Below are 24559 nucleotides of genomic sequence, written 5' to 3'. Positions count from 1 at the left end.
ACACAGGGGAGAGAGGTAAAGCAAACCCAAATGGCCAGAGATCAAGACTTGTGCAAGAGGGAGCACAGTGGTGCCTGTGAACAGCTGGCGTTTTCAGAGGTGAGCTGATTCCTCCTGAATAAACCACCTTTCGTCAATATACTGCACCTGAAACAAGCTTGGGGATGGTCTTCTCTGGGAAGAGTCTGGTTTTGACTCATTCTGTGTTTGTTTTCTTCCTGTCTGCTCAAAACAGACTGGGCTGAACGACACAATATTTTTCAAATGAGCACATGAAAGCACTTAAAAGTAAATGTAGAATTAGCACTCACTACTGATCTGGAAGCAGTTAGCTGTTTTAAAAAAATTAAAGTACAGGTTTTCTGAATTGTCTCGGTCCGAGACAGCACTGCAGTCATATCTTGCAGGGTGGCCTGAGTACTATTGCGCCTTCCTCTACTGCAGCCCGGTGCAGAAGCAGAGAAGGAAGAGGAATGGTAGTGAGAGGTCTCCTGCCTGCCCTGAAAGCTGATCCTGGCTGGTCCACAACCCATCTGCCCTAATGATCTTCTGTCATTGCGTATCAGGTCGCTTTGAGCACTAAGATTCAAATGTGCCTGGCAGGAGTGCTGACTTGCCTTCTGTGAAACAAGCTACGTGGTATTTGTGAGTCTAAAGCCCTGTGGGATGGAGTGGGTCTCTGCTGGAGTGACTTAGTTAACAGCTTCCATTTCCATTAATATTGTGAAATAATACCAATCCATGCAAGTGTTACTGGTGGATTATATTTCCATGTGCTTGCAGGGGTAGGGAAGTATAGCAGAAGTGACTGGAGAACAAAACCATACTGAAACCAGTCATCTGGATACAGTTTAAGAATGTTTGAAGCTCAACTGCACACACTAGGGACTGTTGCTGGCAAAAACATACAGCCCTTCAAATAAAATTTTTGTTGAGCAGTTTGCCTTCAATCTGACCTTTGTAACAGATGCAGTACAGAATCAATAGGTTCTGAATTGATGCTTCTCTTTGCTGTCACCAAGCAAAAATCTCAGTTATAAAAAAAATTTTGAAGAAACACACAGGTAATTATTCAAAATTTTAATGCACGTTTGCAAGTTTCTTTTGATTTTGAATTAATCTATTTTTTATTCTTTTATATGAGGCATTTACAATACCCTGCAGAAGCAGTGGTGCAAAGCCGCAGCGTCTCAAGCCTATCTAGGGCTATGTTCAGTTAAGAGTACAAATTCAGGGCAGAGGCAGCCTGGGCTTTTAATTGCTCCTACCCAACCCCTCCTGGTCCGAGCTACAGCTGCCTGTGTCTTTCAGTTGCTCAAGCCTCCCCCCAGCCGGGGAGCTGCTTCACAGCCCAGGCTGGCAGAGAAAGGCAGCCAGCTGGCGAGTTTAAAGGTACTGTGGATTGTCAATGCCAATTAACCAATGCACTCATGCAAGTTAGGTCTTGCTAGGCTGTTCGCTATTTTTTGTGTGCACAATCTCACATCTACACCAACTCAAGTTTTACTGCTGCTGCGGGGAAAAAAAAGCCTTTCGTAAGTAATAACAGTATAATTGTTACTAGTTGTAAGGTCCACTTATCAATTTCAAAGCAAGAGCTGGGGTACTACAGAACAGATTTTTACAAGTCGGTGCTTAGGGGAAAAGATAACCAAGTAATCTTCATGCTACTTTCTCAGCCTAGTTAAATGCAAAAAAACCAAAACGCCAACCCAAAATCAGGTCCCCACAGCAGTATCTCATCATATACTGCATTTTTCTTGCTGTCCTCTCACAACTGGTCAAGAATAAGATCTAATTAACATGGATTACAGTAGACTTAGTAAGGCCGGTACATATGCTAGGCTGTAAGCAGTTACCTTGCTGTTTGTTAGGGGAGTTATTCTTTCTTTCTCCAAAGTTGCTCTTTCTCTACTTTCCCAACAAATTGCAAAATATCTTCAGCAAGAAGTTCAGGTTCCTCCAAAGCTGCGAAGTGGCCACCTCGAGGCATGAAATGGAAGGAAACTATGTTGGTGTATTTCTTCTGGGCCCAAGCCTGGGGCGTGTGCATGACTTCATTAGGGAAGGAGGCAATGCCAGTAGGTACTTGTACTGTGAGCCTGAGCGAGGAGAAAAAATAATTTTAGTCTTTCAAACACTTACAGTTGGGTATGCTGTTGTTAGGCAATTAACATTTGACTTCCAGCTTCTCACTTTGAAGGCTAGACAACACTCCCCTACCCAGGAAAAAAATAAAGAAATAATATTTTGCATAAATTGATATTAAGGCAATTTTGCAAGGAATCCAGGGCATGAGAGTGAGAAGCATGGAAACTGAGAAGGAGGTGGCGGGGATCAAGTATTCCTCCTGCTGCATTCAGCGCTTGAGAGTCATATATTGAGGGAAAGCACACAATTTGACAGGGGCCAGAGAGAGATTTACAGTGAAGATTACAACTAGAACTTGTCGAGCCTGGCAGAACGACTGGAGGGAAAGGGGAAGAATTATCTTGATCTGCTGCAAAAGGGAAGGAGAGGAGAGGAATAATGGAGAGTAAATCTAGACTAGCTCAGAGGAAACATTTCCCAATTTGAGACTTTTACCCTGTAAAGTAGCTCTTGCTTTTAACTGGCAGGCATGCACACAACAGAACATTTTGCACCATAGTAAGTGTAGGGAAGCAACTGGATTTGAGGGGAAAAGTATCTTTGAAAGTGGAATGATCAGTGCTTGTTACAAACAGGGCAACATTTTCTAGGTTTAACTGTCCAATACACATAAGCCACCTTGTCAGAAGTGACAGATGTTAAGATACAGATACAAACACTGTTGGGCATATAACTACTGGAAGTCTGAAAACAGGGTGCCTAATTTTACATAGGACTTTAGGACTCTCCTCTAGGCACACAGAAGCTCGTAGAGCTCATCTCATGTAGGCAGAACCAGAGCAGGATACTGCCCACAGTGTAGCCACAGCAGCTTCAAGAACTGAGTCACCTTCCTCAGAGCATCATTTCACAGCTAAATAAATACCATAGCAGTGAGCTGTGGTTGCAGATACCTCAGGGCAGGTTTAAGCCCTTGCTAAGACTCAAGCTGACACAAGTACATGCAGCCAAGCTGCTGTCTTAAGTGTCTGCGCAGCAGGAACATCAGTCTTACTTTCAAATTACGCAGTTTGTCAGTATACTTAAGTTTCTTCCAAAAGCAAGGCTTAAATCTTTTGCAAAACTAGGCAAACTGTGTCCAGAAAAGTACTAGAATTACAAACCAAATAAACTACAAACAAAACTGACTGCATGACTCACAGGCTAATTTAGTAACTGCAGTAAAATCTGGAATACTTGGATGTGCTTTTCCCTAGTTGGATACACCATGGATGGGTGTCCTCAAGCAGTGCCTCCAGTCAGTTCTCCTTACTGATGGTTCAGGATTCTTGCCTAATTACCGTGTTTTCCAAGCACAACACAGTACATCAACTAAGAGACCTGTCCCGCAGAAGAACAACGTAGTACAGTGTTGCTTTTTCTCAGCTTTCCGAAACTTGCAGCAGCTCTAAGACATAAGCAACTTGCCTGCGACCATGAAATTAAGTTCAGGGCAAAATATTTAAAGAAAAAAAACCACTTACCTTTCATGTTTCTGTGTGCCTATCCCCTTCTTCAAATTTTCTTTGTAGAAACGCATTGAGGAGACTATACAGCCTGACACCCAGTAGATCATGATATTGGTGAGCAGATCATCCAGGTTAAACTTCCTGAAAGGGTAAGCCTAGAGTTGCTTAGTTAGAACTGAATACATTTTGTATTACTTTAGCAGGGACTTGACTTTGGTTTGGTTGTAAGAAAAAAAAGTTACAGGAAAAACCAGTTAACTTGGTTAAGAAGAGAGTTGAGAGGTGAAGCCTGCTACTCCCCCTCTGTCTGTCAGTGACCAATTAAGCACATTAAAGGCTTGTGGACACAAACTGGGAAGTGACATTTTAACCTCTACACGGAAGGCAGACTCCAGGAGCATCTTATGCTCCAGCATAGCTGTCGTACTGTCTGTGGATGGGGAGGGTAGGTGCAGAAGAGCTTGTGCCATTTATCATCTGTGATTTGAAATGCTACCATGAGCTTTCAATAGAGCCATCACACCAACGTGCTGTTAACAGCGCATGTTTCATACCAAATTTTAGCTGTATGCAGCGCAAACATTATATTCAAATCCACTGTCACTGGGCCTTTTCATAACGTGCCCATTCACTCCTTTGCTACCAGGAACCTCAGCAATTTTCAAAGGGCATTTTTATCTCAGATTTCTGCCACACACTAATGTTAGCAAATGGTAGGTATATGAAACAATACCAATCAACCTAAAGCAAATTCATAGAGTTATGTATTAGTATTAAAATGAATCATGAGTTCTGTTTCCCAGCATCTTTAATGTAGTTAAACTTTTTTCTGTCCTAATGAAATTCTCCCACCTAAGCCACTATTTATTACCCAAAAGTTGTAGGGTGTATCTCTCTTCTAGGAGATCAAAGTGGGAAGGGAGTACATTAGCCTTCGTGGCCTGTTCGCTTCTGTGCACGCTGTAGTACAGCGCTGCACCATTTGTGGCCGCTACGGGCAGGCTCCCTGTGAGTTGTGAGGCGATCCATTCAGACAAACTTCTTTTGCTGGGACTCTGGCCTTAGTCACCTCATCCAGAATGGTGTAAGAGGAAACGCTTACCTTTCTAGTCCTCCATCCTCTAAATTCTGGAATTCCAGATCAGTCCATGTAGAAAACTTCTCCAAGATGTATGCAGCCAGTCCTACAGGAGAGTCGTTCAAACCACAGCCTGAAAAGGAGGAGAAAAATGTAACCAAAATTGCAATATCCAACTACTGAACTCAGACTGGTAGAGAAGCAGCCCATTACAACATGGCATAGATAACTTTACAAAGCTGTTCCAGCAGCTGCATTCTTAAATAAATAAATAAAATAATAGAATCAGTTGGAGCCATTTATTGTTGGGTCATAAACTGATAGTATCTGCAAACCAACAGGCTCTGCATTAGCTCACACTCTATGTTTTTTGAACTGATGTAACAGTATTGGATTTCTTCTTTTTTTTTTTTCCTTGTAAGCTAATAAGATCAAGCTTTATGTGCCAAGTAGGGTTTTGCTTCCATTAATCTGGAAGTTGTCATGTATTAAACAGCATTACAGGGCCAAACCCCACATGCCTACACATGACTAGGAGAATTTGCACCATTCTGTAACAGCAAAAAACATTTTAAGCATTATTAGAAAGTCATTAAGGAAAAGCAAGGCTTTACTAAAAGGTCCATCTTTGGAATTAGCAATAGGCAGCTGCCTTCATGCAGAACAAGGCTTAATATACTTTCTATAGTTTGTTTTGCTTGGACAGAAAAAACACACCTGCACCTGGAACTCTGCTAATACATCCTAATGCTGTGAAATAACAGGGACCATAAACTGTCTCGACTGCTCAGAAAAACCTTAGAAAATTTTTTTCCTGAGGAACAGCAGTATATTTGAAGTTCCACCCATGCAACCCAACCTTCCTGAAAGATGCTTAACACTACAGCTAGCACAATTTCATCAGTAATTGCTACTTAAACATGATAGTTGTTTCAAACAACTAATACTGATAACTGAAATACCAAGTGTTTGAAAAAGTTCTATTGAGCATGCTTTCCAGATCTGCAGAAGCAGACAAGCAACAGCCTGTTCTCATATACTTACTGAACAAAGAGTACATTGGTTTACCTAATAGGAAAATTTGATATTGATCCTAACATTACTTTGAATATAGGCACTGCCTGTTTCAGTCGGTTGAAAATGAACCCACACTCCATGCAGGTTTCCCAAATAATAAGTGTAAAATCAAATCCATGCAAGCCAGTTGGATCGAAAGCCAGCTCTGAAAGAGTATATTAGAAAGCAGTGTGTGTGCATATATATATATATATATAAAAAGATCCAGAGACAACTTTCTTGCTTAAGACGGCTTGCAAGGTAGCCACCCTGTACCACCAGAAGTCTCAGGAGGACTGTGGAAGCCTCCATGGCTGTGCTTCCAGCTACGCTACATTCCCATCTTCAGAGGGTTTTTCTCCCTATGGGAACCTGCCACACTCCTCTGTCTTTGAAATTGCAGGAATGCTCCTGCCCCAGCTCCCAAGACTGGCTGCAGGTTCCCAGGCTGCGCAGTCCGCTCTGACAGACCAACACACTACTGGGAGGGACAAGAATCAGCCAGAAAACCACAGCAGAAGGAGCATGGCTAGGCATCTTTCAGCTCCCCCATCTTTTCTTAAAGCACAAAAAGAACTAGAGACTAGTAATTTTTAGAAACCAAAACTCAAAAGGAAGCAAACTATTTTAAATCTGTAAAATTATCATTTTGCCTACACGTTTCAAGAATATACCTGCTTCTGTAGGTAAGCTTATGGAAAATCGTTACAAAATAGTTTCCTTAGGTACATTTTTAATAAAACCCATGAGTGAACTGCCGCTGCACTGAACTAAAATATATTCAGTATTCTTGACTCAGTTGTTCAGTTGCAAAAGATGTTTTTAATAGAAATACTTAATACTCAAATACTTAAAGTAGTTAAGCAATCTGACTAGCTCACCTAGAAAGAACATTCACAGGTACACTTTCTTTGGAAGTCTGCAAATGATTCAAACAGTGAGAATGAAATTTGATTTTACTTTTCAGGTATTACTTATCTCTATAAATAAGCTATATTGCATGCTAAGACAGCTAAAAAAGTTTCTTGTAGTTGACCTGACTTGAATGTGAACCATTCTCTGTGAAGAAACTACCTTTTGCTCTCAGCATAGCTGCATTAGAAATAGAATTACAGTCCCCAGTGATGGCAAAAGTGGAAAAGTATTAAAAAAACTATTTTATTTACAAAAACCGAAAATTAGGTCAGTGGCACTTCAGAGTATGCTCAATTTTGACGTGCACATTTACTGCTTCTGATGTAACCTTTTCTGACTTGGATACAGAAAAGGAGCCCACCTTTTAGGACTTCTAACTTTCCTACTTCAGTTTCCCTGAAAAAAAACCCTGATTTTATGCATATTTTAAGCAATACATTTTGTTTCTATGAAAGTACAACTAAAATGAACAAACTAAATATTCTGAGCTCAAAAGGTTTTTTGTTTGTTTTACCAACAGTATCAGGCTTTGTAGCCTGTATGTGAGCGTAGCCAGACTCCAGCAAGATCCTGTAGAGCCCTTTTTTCAAGAAGGGAAACATCCGCCTCACATCTTCATCCTGGAAACCGAAAAGCCTCGGAAGATAGCAGCCCAGCAGAATGGAGAGCAGGTGAGTGAAACCCACGTTCGTGACTGAGGCTAGATTTAAATGGAGACCTTTCATATGGCTAAAAATAAGAACAGAAAAAGCCCCAAGTTAACACAGATAAAACATGATTCAAAGTTGTTATATTTAAAATCTTATTAACAAAAATGGACATACTTAAATTCCGACCTGCCAATGACATCATGACCTTCACTGTACTTCGTAGTGTGGCTTTTCACACAAAAATTACAAGTCGATGGGGCAACTGGCAGTAATCAGCACGCACTCCTGGGTGCTAAGCCACAAATCCTCCTTTTGTTACCAGTACTTATCCCGCTCTAGACCCCAGTGAGGTCATTATAAAACTACTGCACAACTGTTTGATAGAAGAGGTATATAGTATGAACTAAAGTATGTTATTTTGGATCACTGCTTAACACTGAGCACTGAAGAGAGAAACTACACAGCGCTCTTGTAAGGACTTGGACAGGAGCTCTCAAATGCACAAAAGAAACAACTATTCAAAGAATAAATCAGTTTTGCGTGCCAATCATGTCTAGCAAAGGGCTACTCACGTGGGAGCAATCTGGGCCAGATTGGTGCAGATGAGCCAGCCCCAGTCGCCACCTTGTGCATAGAACTCGTTGAATCCCAGTCTGAGCATCAATTCGTAAAAAACAGAAGCGGCACTTACAGAATTAAAGTCTGCATTAAAAAAAAGAAAAAGAAAAAACGCTGTTGCATTAAATCTAGCTACACTTCCAACCATGCAGCATTTATTCTCCCCATAAAGGCAATATTAAAGTTCCTAAAAAGCTACAAATCCATTTTTCCTTGCCTATCTGACGGACTACATGCAAGCCCTTGTCACATCATCTAGACAAGGTCTAGAGAGCAAGCAGAAACCATGAGGACAATGTCCAGCCTTTGCTGCAGACTAGTGTTCTCCCAACCCCACCAGTTGCCCATGTACTTGTGCCACCAAGGGGTTGCCAGACTCCCTGTAAACTTCGGTCATACTCCTGAGCCCTGCTGGGGCCACTGAGCACTGCCCAGGGAATGTGTTTCCATTTTGTCTGCTGTGAGCACAGTCTCATCTTACTGAAAGTTGGAAACTGCAAGTTTCCACTTAGTAACGCACTTCTCCACTGAACGCTGACCACGTAAATCAAACCCAGGGAAGTAGAGAAAAGCAAAACCAGCCCTACCCACATCATTCACCTGCACACATAACTTGAATACTAAACTCAGTATCACTTTAAATACTACCTCGCTCCAATTTGTTACAGCTTGTGTCTGTGTAATTCAAGAGCACAAGCTGAAGGAGCAGGTATTTGGCTGCAGCCTGCCAGTGGATACATGGGTGGATTTGTTCCACCTGTTGCTGCTCACCTACCTGTATAATGTTGTTGAATATGGATTCAAAACACCCAAAAGCAACAGTACCAAATTAACTTTACTCTTCCTGCTCACCTACACACAATTCATTGACTCAGTTACAATTTATGAGTTGTCACTTCATAACTTTTTATAGTCCTTTGTAAATTATCTATACATTGTTCCTGAAACTAATTAATGATGTCACCTGAAGTCACACTCTATCTCCCACTCTCCACATGACACACAGGACCTTTGTTTCTACACTGGCAAAACATGAAGTGCCAGGAGTTACCATTCTGCTAACGGGCTATCTCACTGCAAGACTAGGCTTGTGTTAGTTCAGTTTCTTTTCATCGTACCTTTTTTGTGAGGTGCTTCTGAGAAACCATAACCGGGGATAGATGGGCAAATGACTTCAAAAATGTGCTCATCACTGAGGCCATGGCTTGCAGGATCCGTCAGGAGAGGGATAATTTTGTAAAATTCGTAAAATGAGCCAGGCCAACCATGAACCATTAATAATGGCTTTGCAGACTGGCCTTCAGGCAAACAAGGAGGCTTTACGTGAACAAAATGGATATCAATGCCTGTAAAAATAAAATAATTAATTTACATGCCCAAATTTACCATGACACTGAAACTAATCACAGAACCTCTTATGAATAAATCTTTTCTGAAGTCCTTTTTTGGTGAGCATGCAAACACCCAGCACTTTTCTCTGGCTCCATTTACCCAAGGACCTTAAAGTACTTCATAATGGGCAATTAAGCATCACAGCAGCCAAATGAGGTCGGCATATTTCTGTTTTGAAATAAATTGGCAAATTAAGACATAGAAGTGAAGCAATCTACTAACGGTAACACAGTGACTCAAACAGCTTAAAGGCAGAAGCGATGATTACATCATTTAGTCCAAGTGCCCTTAAATTTTACCCAAATGTCCCTATATGGCACCGGCTAGGCTTCAGCCAGCCACAGCTTTTTCCTCTTGGAAGGCATACAACTGCAACTTGAAGTTGATAGGGAGATAGGGAATCCATCATAGCTAGCAGCTGTTTGGGGGTGTTAATCACTTCCCTTGTTTTATGCATGCCTTACTTTCCATTTGAGTATGTCTGCCTTGTGTCTCCAGCCCTCGATCCCAATGTTACAGCAAAAGGAATTTTAAAAGCCTTCAGTAAGTATTCTATGGCCTCGGAGGCCTCCTGTAATCAAGTCACACATCTTAACTGCTGAAAAACCAATCATGCTGAATCAAGGATTTGAAAAAATGCCTTACTAAAAAAAAAAAAAGTGTTCCATTTAGTAGGTTTTTTCTACCTTTTGTCCAAAGCTTTCAGTATCTCTTTGAGTAAATCAGAACAGGAAACTATGTTCTAGTACCAGTCTCCTCATTGTTAAAAAGGTAAAAATTGCAGTCCTGTTTCCTTTGTGACCCTTTCAATATGCAAGCAGTGAGCTTCACACACAGCTTGCACTATTTGCTTCAAGTGAACCACTTTTCCTCAAACCCATCCAGGGCTCTGCTTTCCGGGAAACAATAATTTGCTTTTAGTATAGTCTGAATGCCTCATTTCTTGATGCATTTAAGCACATTTTACTCACCATCAACTCCAGCTCACCAGCAATCCCACCCTTTTTCACTGAGATTTCCCCATCCTTGACAATTCTGTGCACTTCTGTATTCTTGGAAAAGCTGTCAAGTGATGACAGAAGCTAGGAATCTGATACACAGCATGTTTTATCTTGTCTTTTCATGTCTCATCTCTGTAATTATCCCTAACATTGAAATTTCTCTTCCTATTGTTATACATAGTGCATCTTCCTTAGCTTCTTTTCCCTTTCTTGTCCAAGATTATTATTTTTTTCTTTTTTAAGGGAAGGCATTTTGCTTTTATCTTTCTGAGCATCAATCATGTTGTATACATTCAAATAAAATCTTTATGTTCTAACCACTATGTAACAACTGTTTATTGTCCCAAATCCATTTAAAATATTACAGTGAACTGCCCCATTTGAAATAATGCACAATTATGGGTGCAAGTAAAAACATAATGGCATAATCTCAAGCTTGAATTTTGCCATCATGAGACAATTGCCTGCTGTGCTCTAAATCTGCAACTGTACCCCCAAGTGACTCAAACACAACCCTAATTCAAGCATTTAAAATGTCCAGTTTGACCAAGCTCCAGCACCAGAAGACCTTAGCTGAATGGCGTCTTTCCAGAGGTGCCTGTGCTTGGAATGAAAAGACAAAGCATTCACTCACACCTGGCAGCATGTCAGCCCCAAGGGAAAGGCACCCTGCATTTCTAGGCCTATGAATGCTTGAAATGGCGCAGCAGAGTGCATCTGCCCTGCCAAGCAGGGACAACCTGAGCAGCCAGCACGCCCAGCTGAGGAGGGCTGCCAGACCCATGGCATCACCTTGACAGCAGCAGCTGGGGAACTATGTGGAGCAAGGAGACATCAGCGGGTATTTTTGCATGATTGCATGCAAGTCAGGGAACATGTGTACATCTTAAGATCCAGTGCTGTTTCCAAATGCTTGTGCTCGGCTCCAGTTAACACCAACTGACAACGCATCCATGCACAAGGGAATTCCATTTGTCATTCCTTGTCCTAAAGGCTTCAGTTACAACGCAGGAGTTTCTTGCTGCTTCAGCAGCAATGCCAATCATCCACGCCATGGTAGCCAGGAAGGGACAGCTTGTGCAAGACAACCATGGCATTCGTACAACCACAATCCCTTGCAGACAAGATTATGTGTTACTGTTTATTTTAAGGGAAAGAGCCACATACCTTGAATCTTAGTTTTGAACTGTGGGTACTTGTTGAGGATTTCCACTTGTTTCTTCCAATTGAACTCATTTTTCCAGTAGGAGACAACCTTCCTGAGATACACCGAGTTAGTCCCATAATGGAAACAGCTGTTCTCGAGTGGCTCAGTCAGTCGAGCCTGGTCAAGTCTCCTAAATAAGTCCTACAGGGAAAAAGAAAGAACAGATATTACAGGCACTTGCGTCTGCCATCTTCGGCTCTACTGTGCATAGCTTCTAGTTATTCCCAAATGAAACAAGAACAATGAAAATAACATCTCTAATGACACCTGTGCATTTTACTGATGCTCCATCAGCTGTTCCAATTCTTTTTCTCCTCCAGATGGCCTCCTTCCTCTTCTATTTGCAGCTGTTCTTAACACTCACTCGTCTTTGTTTTGCAGGGCTGGTTAACCTCTTTGCCAGGCTGATAACCTCAGAGGACAACACACTCTTCTGGCAGTACTGCAGCTTCACAGTTTAAATCTTGTTGCCTTTTCACGATATGTTGTTCACTAGGTTACCTGCGAGCCCAACCTCACGATCAGCGCTAGGGTCTGGCCCAAACCTTTTGCTCTCCTTCCCAAACCAAGGGTCTGGATGTTTTCACTGGGAAACACTCTGAGGGATTTTGCATGGCCATAAAGCTGGTGAAACTAGACTGGAATTAGTTTTCCAATCTAGAGTAACTGTGAAAGTGACCTTCCCACTGCACTTCAAGGTTACAGGGGATGCTGACAATACTGCAAAATCAGTCCAAAATCACTCAGCAGGGAAGGACAGCCAAAAGCCCCTTCCTACTCTGAACAGAACCACGGAAGAGTTGAGGGTGGAGGGCAGGTCTGGAAATCTAATGCTGCTCAAACCTCTGTGGGGTTTAAACCTGAACAGCACTTTCTAATACAGCGATAGAGATAGCTCTCAACTCTAAGATGAGTGAGGTGTATGCACTGGCTCGTGCCTCACACTGAACAGGCAGTCTCAGTCTAGGCAAGACAGTCGTATGTAAGCTCACTGCTTTGGCTTTTAACACGTGTACAGAAAACAGGGATTTTTAAATAAAGTTTTTAACATGTCTTTTTGTCCAGGATTGACACCTTTTAAAAAAATGTTTGAGTACTGTATACTAGCATAATAGCATAACTTTAACTCCTTGTTTATGGAAGAATATATTTAGAAATAGAATTTTCTACCAATGCATTATGTTGCAATGGCTGTCATAATACAGCATTGCATGTTTCAAAAACCTCTGTAAGTTAGAAATTACCTAGTTTTATGTCAGCAGTGTAAGACAGATATTGGACATCAATGACCATTGATATTACTAAGGAGGGCAAACAAAGTGTTAAAAAAAACCCAGGCTTTACTGAGTAAACAGGAATCCATTGTAAATGAATAATACGAGCAATCCATGAATACTGTTTGAACCACTACTCTGCATAGATCTATGAAATTATGCAGTCCCTGGCATACACAATCAAAACCTTGCTATCTAACAAATTCTGCAATGGACATGTTTACTGCAATTACCACTGTGGTATTAGTGTTGACCGAAGTAGATCATTAATTACAGAAGACTCGGCACCCAGCACAGCTGCAAACATAAAGCAGTCAGGAAAATGAGATATTCTTAATTGCTTTTGAAAGAAAAGAAGGGGAAAAAAAAAAAAAAGACATTGTTCTTATTCTGGTTGACACAAACTAAGGAAAGTACACAAACAGAAACATAGAGTTGAGTAATCTGTATATGATTTTTTTTGTTTATTATGTATTTACAGAATAGGTCTATTTACTAGCAATCTTGCAACAGCCATCTGAGAACAAAATTGTGTAGCAGGATGTGAAACCTGCCTATCCATACCTACGTTCTCAAGTACTGAAAAATCCCTTCCCCCAAGTCCTGGACACCGTTGCTCAGTCTCATAAATACAACTATTAGTTCAATTTAAAAATAACTTCAAAACAAGTTCTACATTTATTTGTACATTTCTTACTTATCTCTCCCCGATATAGAGATTTGCTTACGCTCAGCTCTCCTTCTGTAGTTTCCACCTTAAATGGCCAAATAGTTCTATCTTCTTCAGTGTCAGGCTTTGGTCCCTTGCCCCACCATCCGTCTTTGAAGGGTAATGTCTCTTCTTTCTTCTTGGAAAGTAATAAGTAGATGATGACTGTCCCCAGAACCAGGAACACTTCGAGCAGCATAATGCCTGCAAGAGAAGAACAGAATGCCGGTGAGCCCAACCAGATAGTTCAGAGACATGTGATGTACTTCATAAAGACTGTAGAGATTTTCTTGCTTTTTAAGATAGGATTCGAGCTATGTGATATTCTGCCACACACAGGACACCAACACTTCTGTAAAATTTCAGAAATAGGATGTTTTATCCTATGCAACTCAAATGGGGCAGAATTAAATGTTTTACATAAAAACCATTTAGTAAAAACTGAACTCAAAGCAAGTCAAGAGATCACATGGATTGGTAATTAAACAGTCCTCTGATAAAACACATCACGTTGGCTTTCTCAGTGTCTGCTGACTCTTGCCAAACTTCAACAGTAAAGGAGGTGACTGTGGATATAATTCAAATTTAATGCTTTCTCTTCCTCTGAAGCTCTAAATTTCCCACAAATTCCAAAGCAGAGCATCTCTTCAGTAAGGCTCACGTATCTATTGTTATGAGATTCAGAGGAAAAAACAACAACCCAGACATATATATAGAATAAAAAGTGAAGAGCATGAGGGCAGCCACCTTGTACCTCCCAATCAGCGTGGGGGAGTGTGGCAGGGATATATTTGCATAACCTTTGAACTGCAGCACAAAGGGTAGAAGGACCTTCCCTTTCTTCCTCCTTCTAAACTGTTTTAAAGAGAAAACAAAAGACCACGTGCATGCTGTCCTGGCTCTGAAACACCATTCCCCAAGTGATAAGATTCTGTCAAAGTGAAGAACTATCCAATTTTGCAGCATATCTGTGTGACTGACTGCAGAGCTGTTGTGCTTTAGTCAGAAGACCTTGAAAAAAAATATTTTGAATAATTTGAATTGTTTCATGCTGCATAGAAAAAAATAATTACTCAGACTCCAATAATGTTTTCAAGCATCCCTTTCAGTATAAGAAACTTTTGTAAGATGCTTTGGGGAACAGTACTGTTATGATTTTAATGTGTATTTTTAAAGAACGTTATGTTTCAAACACTTATTGGAAATTGGTAAGACGTGAGGTATTTCAAAACTTCTGTAAAGCAAGCATTGCTTATGGCACAGGAAAGTCTTCATTTTCTCCAGAGCCAGAAGGTTTTGTTGATTTTACTGCTGCAGAGTAAATCTGATGGTCTGAAAGTGCTCAGAGTCAACAGAATAGACCAAATTTATTCCTGGATCAAAATAGGAATTTTAACACAAGTTAATGGGAGTTTATAACAGGAGTAAAATTGATCAGTCTTGTAAGTGCCTTTATGTGACAGGACACATTTTGAGTTCAAGTTTCTAATGGCTGACAATAAATAAATAAATAAAATGGTCAAAATAAGCACCCACTAAACATTTTTACAGAAGTCGGGCACTATGCAGATAGGACACCAAGCTGGAAAAATCTATTGCTTACACATGCAAGTGCTACAGCCCTGAAAAGCGCCTTAATTCCCAGAGGCTGGAGGAACAGGAATGATAGGCACTGAAAGATCTTGATCTGTTTATTTTTTTCACTGGTCCTTCCATATTTTCTGTTGTTTGAGAAGGTGCCAGTTTTTCTCCACAACATTCTCTGGAGTACAAAACAACAACCTTTTCCCACCTCCACCATACTCAGTCCATAATTTACCCCAGAATTAAAAAGTTTATCCAATTTCAGCTTGCCTCAACACGTAAACCAATGCAGTCTAGGAGCCTCCAGAGCACAATCAAATTTTACTGCAGAGCAGAACTGGAGGGGCTTTTAGAAACCTCAAAGCACTTTACATAGAAATAATATCTACCACAGTATTTAACAGCATTTCTATTACTAAGCCTTCACAGAGAACAACAGCCACTTCCCTGAATTCACAGCACAACTCCAGCCACGGCTAGACTACAAAGGTTCACCAGCATAACTATGTAAACACCATGTATAAAAAATTCAAACTCTTGCCAACCTCAGTATGTTTACAAAGCCCCACGACAAACAGCCATGCCAAGAGAAAAGAGAGCTGCTGTCAGTGCCAGCCCCATTGTTCAGGCAGGATGGCTGGGGTACCTAGAAAAACAGAGGCCTCTTTCTCCTGGCTTACACTGCAGCAGCACCACGGCCTCTGCCAGCACGAGGGAGGCACAGCACCTAACACTGAACTGCTTTGCCCAGGAACAGAATCTCAGCTCCTTCTCTAGCAAGAAACTCTGATGTTCTAAGTCGCTGGAGTACAGAGAGCTACAAATATATTTCTGCTTCCCCATCTGCTCTCAAGGAAACTTGAGAAATCAGAATTTTTTGCAGCAGAAGCCATGGGAGGGATTGTGTACAAACATGCGTATTTTGCATTCACCCTGGACTGCGTATACAAAGGACTTGCTATGTGAAAAGATACCCATTTTTGCAATTAATTCCAAACAGACTAGAGGATGAGCTTGTTTACAATCCAGCAGTAAGCATCAAAATCACCTTCAGGTGTCACGTAGTTCTGTCTTCTATTGCAGAGAATTGGTGCTGGTTGACAAATCAATTTGCATGAGATGTCATTTTGACTGGGAGGAAGCCACCTCTGATACCTCTGGATATTTTTTGCTAATAGAGATCCCAAGTTGCTCTCTATATTAAGACCCCCTCAGTTCCCTTGAAAGTGCCTGTAAAATTCCTGATTACAATGAATACAGGGGCCTACAGCTCTAACCATGCTACATTTTTTTCCCAAGTGCACAGGAAGAAGAGAAAGGGCAAAGCGCGTCAGCAGAATTGTAACTCGCGCTTGTTCATAGCACACTCAAAGGGATTGTTTTGCTATTGACGAGTTACTGGAACGCAGCACGCTCCTACCAACCTGTGCTGAGAGGAGACCACTTGGAGCAAATGCACTCAGTGATTTCCCAAGTTTGCTATTCAAGCTAGTTCTCTAGAACTCCCGTGTGTTATTTGTACAGCATAAAGCAACTTCAGTCATGACACATCTGCACCAGAATTTCCTCTGCTAATCACTACTGAGATCTATTGTGAGATGGAAGTTATTAGTCCCTTACACTTGTTCCATGATACAGCAATACAGCATCACGAATGTGGAAGGAGAAACAGGTATAATAAAACTTTTCTATACTTGCAGTTTTCAGAGATCTAAAAAACAAGGTGCCGGTGCTTTTATTCTCTTGAAGTCTCTTGATGCAACCATGCTGGCATGTTGCCTTTACAAATGACTACTTCAAAGGGAGTTCATGTTTTGGTTTGGCTTTTTCCTCTTTTTATGCGACCAAAGGCAAGACCTTAGAAGGAAATATTTCCATTTATTACATCAAGTACTTAGGCTCCAAGACTTTGCTGTACCCCAGGGTGAATATTGTTTGTAGACAGCACTTAAATACCTTAGACAGTACTTTTATCCTAAAGAGTTCAAGGAAGAATGTTTTTGTTTTGCTACTTTAAAAACATGTTTTGAAAGAAAAATGTTGGAGTGTGATGGATCCAGTAAATAGCCCCAAAACTAGCTCCTCTTGAAGAAGGTCAAGTGTATCTTAAGAAATATGTTGTTTGCAAGAAAACCCCAAAACCTTCTTACATGTGCTCCTTATTAAAAACACTCCTGTTTTTCAGCATTTTTTTTTGCATTTTGCTTTGCATTGTTCTCTGTTTGTGCATTAACACCAGAGCTAATAGTTCCACAGGAACAAAGCAATTATTGACATCAAAGCTACTGACCCTACTCCTGCCTTGTCTTCATCAGTATCCAGTAACAGATGCCCCAGAGAACAGTGCTATTTATATTTTAGAGAGATCATCTATGAAAGAGCTTAATGGCAAAAACCCCCAAACCCGCACCTTGTTCTAGTGGTAATCATTCACCTTTGCCTTGCAGCGTTAGAATCCATCTGAAACATGTTACTGGAGAAATACGCAACTGGAAAGACTTTCAGCCTAACATCTGGAAATCCATTTTGGCCCAAATGCTATGCAACCCAGCAACTATGGCTTGAATGATGCACAATATCCCCAGCTCCAAGTGGTGCTATTAAACCCTATCAGTGCAAAACTGCTAGCACGTGGGTGAAGCAGAAGCTGTGAGAGACCATGCTGCTTTCAGACACATGCCAGAGGTGATCGTGGTTTAGAGTTAATAACGTTTTCTCTCCAAGGTTGGTTTACTAGCAGACTGCAAGGTAGCTCAGACCAGTTAACACACTCTGATGCTGTCAGATACAAGGTTTATTGATTAATAATTACTCTGCAGGAGAAATAACAGCTCAATTGAGAAGTGATGTTTCCATTTATTTTTGTTCTGTAACATAAACTCGCGCATTAGGTTTTACTGAAAAGGCACTCCTCTGCTGCAGCGTCTTTGTTTACAGATCAGTTTGCCTGAAGAGCAGAGATTGCAGGTTGCTCTTCCCAACGGATCTGAAGGAAGAATGACCCACTGAACGACTTAAACTCACGGCACCTGTAGCAGGGTCCCTTAGCACTAACAGCCTAGAAGGGACTAAGACATGGCACAGTCCCAGAAGCTTCACCCTCAGTCTACACCCTACCATCTCCAGGCATCACATTTTTGTCATTATATAGCACCAGAAACAGGGAGAAACCGCAGAGTCAAGACATTTGTGTAAGAAAAGCGTACTACTTATGTCGTTTATGGAGCATTATGACAAGCTTCAAAATAGCTTATCAACACAGAAATTGCTTTGCATACGATTGATAACATCTCCCAGGTGAGCATAAAAGGATACATTAACATTGTAGGAAAGGAGGAGAGGTAGGCATCGGATGAAATAAAGCACCCTACGCAGGGAAGCAAATCAAAGACAGGGAATACAAATCCAACAGAGTTTCTGGCTTGTCTCGATAAGAAATTTAGCATTTACATTTTTTATTGCCATAGGGAGGTAGCACATAATGCTATCTCCAAAACAGCAGGAAAAGATGATATCATTCTGTTCCACAATCTTTTTCTAGACTGTTCGCAATCAGAAATTAGCCAGTACAGCAGGAACCCAATTAGAAAACCACAAGCAAGGACAGAGGTCACCTTAAAGAAGGAGAAACCCCAGTCTCTTCCCCAGGGGCACAGCAAAGCCTCTCCCAGTAGTGCAGCAAGCTGCACCCAAGACAGTGTCAGAGGTAGCCTCCATCACCGCTGAGGAATGCCCCACACCTGTAGCCATGCGGCACTGCTCCCTTGAAGTTGTCCATTTGCTATGCCCCTCGGACAACAGTAACAATCAACTGAGAGACAATTTAAGGCTCTGGAGGTACCCTGTATGCATCACCCAAAACGTGTACTTACCTTACGGCAGTTATTTCCTCAGGCACTTCACTCCAGGGGAGTAGCTGAGCACCTTACACAACACATTCCCACCTAACTTCTCTTACAATACTGCGACAGTCAAGTGTTACCAACTCTTCAGTACTACACTGAAATCCAATAGGGATGGAGCCCCAAGCCTAGCTAAGCATAAAAGAGAAGTAGTATGGGGCTAAGTTCAGTTACCCACTTCGCCTCACCCAGAGGTGACATATTTATGCAACTACTGGCCAAGTCAAAGCTCATATCACAATCATAAATTTAAAGTACTGCAAGCCACATTTTTAAGAGGAAGATACTCAATTTACAAGAACACGTATGTAAGCAACATTACTTGCTCTTTCAAATCTATGCCCAAGACATTCTTATGTGCTGCTTAAAAACATGCCTTGTTTATCTCAGTTTTCCTTATATTTCTTCTATTGTGCTTGAAAAAAACCCACTTCCTTCAAAGAGTCTAAAAAAAGCCTCTGAGCTACATAAATGCAAACTGGCAGAACCCGACCTAGAATCCGTGTGATGCCCTTTATTGTGACCTAATGACTATGTGCACGACTCAGGGGAAAGGAGATCTCTCCATCTGCAATAATTTCTGTTTAGGACTCTACAGACAGAAAAGATGCTAAAGGATTCTTACATCAGCACTGCTCAGTCACACTAATTAAGGGTGAAACAAATGTTTAAACTTTCACAGTCATGCATTTGATAGCTACAACATTAAGGTTAGATCGTGCAAAGATTTTATCCTATTTATCCTATCCAGCCTTTAGAGAGATCTTCTTTGCAGGCATGCAGAGAACTAAATGACACAGTCCAGTAAAACAGACTCTAAAGAACATCTCGAGCTTTACTTCAACATTTAATTTCTAATGTCTGAAAAGAAATTATGACTAGCGCATCATTCTGTTTTGCTTTCCACCACAGTTTCTAGCAATAATGAGGTTAACCTCCTCACCCTGTGCCAGTATCTGCATTTTATGGAGCGGGTGGAAAAAAATGCAGATGTACCAAGAGTCTGATATTACAGATAAGGAAAAGAGATCACGGTAATTGTTCCTCAGGCATTAAGGGAAATTCATGCTCTATTTTTAGCTTCACTAAATCCTTCAGTACTGAAGAGTAAAAGGTTGCCTTCCTACCCTGCCATGGTATAATTGCCAATGTTTTGCCTGGTCTGATCTCTAGATAAGACTCAGATTCATCCCGTACTGCTTGGTACAGCACAGCATGTGTCTTTCTGTTTACTGTGGGCTTTTCCTTTAGTCTAATTCCCTTTAAGATTCTTACATGAAATCAGAGGGGGAAAGATCTTCTTTAACCAACAGCTTCACAAGCTTTTTTTATCAGCACTGTTAGAAAACTGTGTTACTAAAACCTTTAATTATTAACACACACAGAATTGACGTGTACATAGTGCCTTAGAGGGGAAAAAAAAGTGTGCCAACAGTTTGAAATCTTGCACTCTAAAGTATGTAAGAACAAAGTACATGACAATCTTTCAGTTAGAAGGAGGTGTGGAGATGGAAATGATGAATATAAAGACTGCCAGAGGAAATTTCTGGCAATCTGCAAGACAGTAAGATGAGGTGCATACTCTTAAATTTAAATTAGGATCATGACTCCAAGTATAAGGGCAGCATGAACAAAAACATGTATGAGTGTGTAATAAGGAAAAAGTATTTTTTCTAGTAAATTGTGACTATGGAAACAGGAAGAGATAGAAAGTTGTTATCTCTCTATGAAGACTTCATTCTCAAAGAGAAAAGGAACTTTGAATGATGAGAGAGGAGGGGAACAGATGGTAGTCATCATTTTCTGTCAAATAACTGCAACACCAAAAGGATGTGCCAGAGTAAACATGTAACAAGAACAATTCTTGCTACTTCATATCTCTCTTAATAACAACTAAATATTTAAATTCTCTGTAGATTCAAGGGCTTCATCTAGAGAAGTGCACTACCTGTACCCACCAGATTAGAGCAATTAACACTCATGATGAAGTAGCCAAGAGGACTAAGTCCTTCGACAGAGCTTTATTTTTGATTCACAAAACATAGCCATTGAATTTGAAAGAAAGACTTGTCTTCTATTAGATGGCAAAACACATCCAGGGTACAGATGCAGTGGGCATACAGAACAAACCAGTAGAGCAATAGTTACATGTCTTCATTGGAAAGTTCAAAAGAAGAAAAAAAAATTGACTGCTGGGTGCAATAAATACAAGACGAATTGCTTGAGGTAGGAAAAGAACGGAAAAAAAAAGTTTGCTGAGCCTTTACTTGTCTTGTGGATTACACCCAATAATCTCCAACAGAGATGTTTCCAAAAAAAAAAAAAAAAAAAAGCTGGAGGAATGTTGGAGAACAGCTCACTTTTCAGAGAAGAAACCTAGAAAATGGCTCCTGTTCTTTACCCCAGTAGGATCCCTCCATAAACATGATCACAGACAATTTCCTCAGTCTGGCAAATGCATTAGAAGGCAGCACCACACACTACTGAAAAATGTAACTAACAAAGCATGGCTACCATGATTCCTACAAAAATATCCCAGCCCTGCTGATCAGAAAGCATTTAATCAACAACAATATGCTTAAATATATATCAAAGCTGATAATGCTGCTCTAAAAAACAACAAACCAACCATAAAACCAAGGGTATATTCAAATCATTGTGTTAGCCATCCAGCTATGTCTAGCATGACCAAGGTATTAAAGCAAATACCATTTCAGAAGTAGATTTTTGTGCTTTACTATTTAAGTAAATACCCATTTACACACACAATTGTGCTTTTAATTAAAAATAATGTGTTCAGAGGAAGAATCCAGGACTTCGTCAGTAGCAGCACTCAGAAGGGAAAAAAGTATTTTCAGCATTAATTACCAGCAGACCAAATCTCTTCAGAGAGAAGCAAGATGCTCTACTTTTCAAGTGACTTTTCTTTAGGGACTTACACAGTAATTAGAGAACTATTTACCACATTTGGAACTTGCACATTAAAGAAGACTGCCCTGGTTATGGGATTGTGTGTTGCATGAAGAAAACACTTTGCAGGCTCAACGAAGCAGTGCACACACTACCACAAAGGTGAGGCTTACCTTTGCCCATCTGGCCACAAAATTTGAATACTCCAACTACAGTACAAGAAATGTACATAGGAATATGCAAGATAATCAATTCATTTTGCCTAGAGCTATAAGCTATACTTCACCTACCATCCCCATCCCTGCTTTCCTACTTCTTCACTGACAAATTACTTGACAAACAGTTACTGAAGAAACAAGAATTTCTAGGAGTGTTACCATTCTGGAATTATTACCCCAAACCTTCTTATTTACCTGTCGTAATTACTTAAGAACAAATTAGCCATGTATATTCTACTAAGAAGCCTGAACTGTTTCACAGTGCTTACCATACTAAAACACCGTAGTTCTATGTCTAAACATAATAGGTAGGTCTGAAAGATTCACTGAAACCCTAGACAGACAGACAGGCTGAAACCATGGTATTATCCTACAGAATGACCAAATACAAGAAGTGCGGTAGATCAGCTGCAGGGGGGAAAAGGGCTTTTAAAACACCCAGTAATCCCAAACCTATTCTGGGCAATTCATATAGACAAATTGCATCTGGATTCTGGCTGCACTGGTTATTACCAACTGTGCTCTATTTCAAATTATTTACTTCACACCATGATTGCCCCTACAAAAAAGCCAATAAAATTCTGAAGAAATACCAAACAAGCAGAGGTTAAACAAATAATTCACAAGTTTTTATATATTAATTATATATAAAAAAAGAGGCAGAACAAAGAGTCACAAACTTGACACTGTGCCTGGAACTTCCCCACAAAGGCTTCAGCTCTGACAAAGATCTAATCCCTGTCCTTGGACAACTTCAACTATGGATTGATTTTCAAAGCTGCCTAATTGCTTTTTGTGCCTATCTTCCATCGATTTTCAGTGAGCATTAGCAATCTGTGCACTCAAGTCTGTTTTAGCTTACTTCAGACAGGAGTAATACCCGTTCCAGAGGAGAAGTGCAGCATCTCAAAATAATAGGGCCATCCAAAATATTAACCCCACATTTGTGGCTGCGTAAGTGAATTTGAGACCGTGGCTTCTAAGACTGATCCTGTCTTGCAGGTTCGCCTAAAATAACTAGGCAAGTTGCCTTATTTTAGATAAAGCTATGCTATAAAAATAAGGGAAGAGAAAGCAGCCTAATTCAACAGAATTGAAAAATTAAGCAATGTACTTGATTATGATTATGTTTTAACTCCAGGGCAAAGTCAAAATCTCAACTGAATTCTGACAAACTGAGCCAGACTTGAGGAGGGAGTGTGTCATTTGTAGTCTTTGCGGATTGCTTGGTTTATGCAACAAAATATGGTCATTAAACTTAAAAGGTATTCTTCTCATCCCTAAAATGCTTGTTCAGCAAAGGGAACTATGTATATGGTACGCATTCAAACAATTTTCAGGTTTTGCAAACGACCCACAAACAAAACAAAAACAAAAAGTCTCATTCCATATGCCCATTTAGACATGAGTAAAACAACAGACCAAAACCAGATTAAACCACTTCTATACCAACTGTTAAAGCTACTTGTAACTAAACCAGGAAAGCTGGGCAGGTTTCCAACAAACGCTAAATAAAATCGTTGTTTCCATAAGTATTTTTCAGCAGGTTATCCGGGACCTTAACCTGGACAAACAACCCCGCTCCAGCAAGCCCTCAGGGAACGTCCTGTCTGCTTTCCCTTAGGATTTTCCAAAAATCAACCCAGCACCCCGCCTCGGCCCACTGCTGTTATTCACCCTGCCGTAACACCCGCTGTGAACAATATTTTGATACTACAAGCTGGCAGAGGGGCACACACTCTTTAAACAACGGTATTTTAAGGCAGGTAGGCAGAGAGCCCACTTCCACCGGTCCCCGCTCCCTCTCTCCCGGTGTTCAGCGTCTGCAGCGCTCCGGCAGGCGACGCCGCCCGCCGAATAACCTGTAAAAGTGATTTAATTCACTGCACGGAACGTTGTGGCCGACGTTCGCCCGCCGCTCCCTCAGCTTCGTGCCGCCGCGGCTGCGAGCGCAGAGGCGCCGCCTCACCCGCCGGCGGGAAACTCCTCAGGCGCGGCGCGGGGCTTCCCTCAGCGCCGGGGAAGGGGGAACGGCCGCCGACCAGGACCTCACCGGCGAGGCGAGGCGAGGCGCTGCTCTCACCGCACGTTACGCGCCGCGGAGGGCGCCCCGCCGTGCAGGGGGCTTCGCGCCTGCCGCTGAGGCGAGGCAGGGAGCAGCCCGCGGGCTCCCGCCGCACCGCGCCCGCTGTTACCTGCCGCGTCCGGAGCACGCCGGGCCTCGCCGCGCCGGGGCCGCCCACCGGCGTGCCGGGAGCGGGGCACGGTACCGGCCGGGCCTCTCCCGCCGCGGCCCGCTGGGAGATGTAGTTCCCGCCGCGGGGGCGGGGAGAGCCGGGCCGCGTCCCAGCCGCTGCGGGGGCCTTGCCCCGGCCGGCCCCGAGCTGAGCGGGGCGGCTACGGCGGCCGAAGCGGGAGGAGGAGCGGCCGCCAAGGGATTTCCTGC

At 41.6% G+C, this 24559-nt stretch overlaps 1 protein-coding gene across 8 annotated transcripts in view; it reads right to left on the bottom strand.

Moving 5' to 3' along the window:
- Positions 1-24559, bottom strand: part of EPHX1 (epoxide hydrolase 1) — a 34468-nt gene that overhangs the window by 9170 nt on the left and 739 nt on the right. For 3 of the 8 annotated variants that reach the window (XR_003556322.2, XR_008749287.1, XM_027793102.2), the window contains exons 2-9: positions 13519-13703; positions 11477-11657; positions 9035-9262; positions 7871-8000; positions 7163-7377; positions 4702-4810; positions 3615-3740; positions 1860-2102 (exon numbers count right to left, since the gene is read on the bottom strand). Coding sequence is in view for 6 of the 8 variants with exons in the window: in XM_027793102.2 (XP_027648903.2) it covers positions 1880-2102; positions 3615-3740; positions 4702-4810; positions 7163-7377; positions 7871-8000; positions 9035-9262; positions 11477-11657; positions 13519-13703 (1397 nt within the window). In the remaining 2 variants the exon portion in view is untranslated. Of the gene's footprint in view, positions 1-1065; positions 2103-3614; positions 3741-4701; positions 4811-7162; positions 7378-7870; positions 8001-9034; positions 9263-11476; positions 11658-13518; positions 13704-16777; positions 17055-23975; positions 24050-24082; positions 24268-24308; positions 24442-24559 lie in introns of those variants that run through there. The other 5 variants (XM_055816597.1, XM_027793100.2, XM_027793101.2 and 2 more) reach the window with 5 other exon arrangements.

Source organism: Falco peregrinus, chromosome 11 (assembly GCF_023634155.1).
Source record: "Falco peregrinus isolate bFalPer1 chromosome 11, bFalPer1.pri, whole genome shotgun sequence".
Lineage (NCBI taxonomy): Eukaryota > Metazoa > Chordata > Aves > Falconiformes > Falconidae > Falco > Falco peregrinus.
This window is presented reverse-complemented; position numbering and strand designations above follow the sequence as displayed.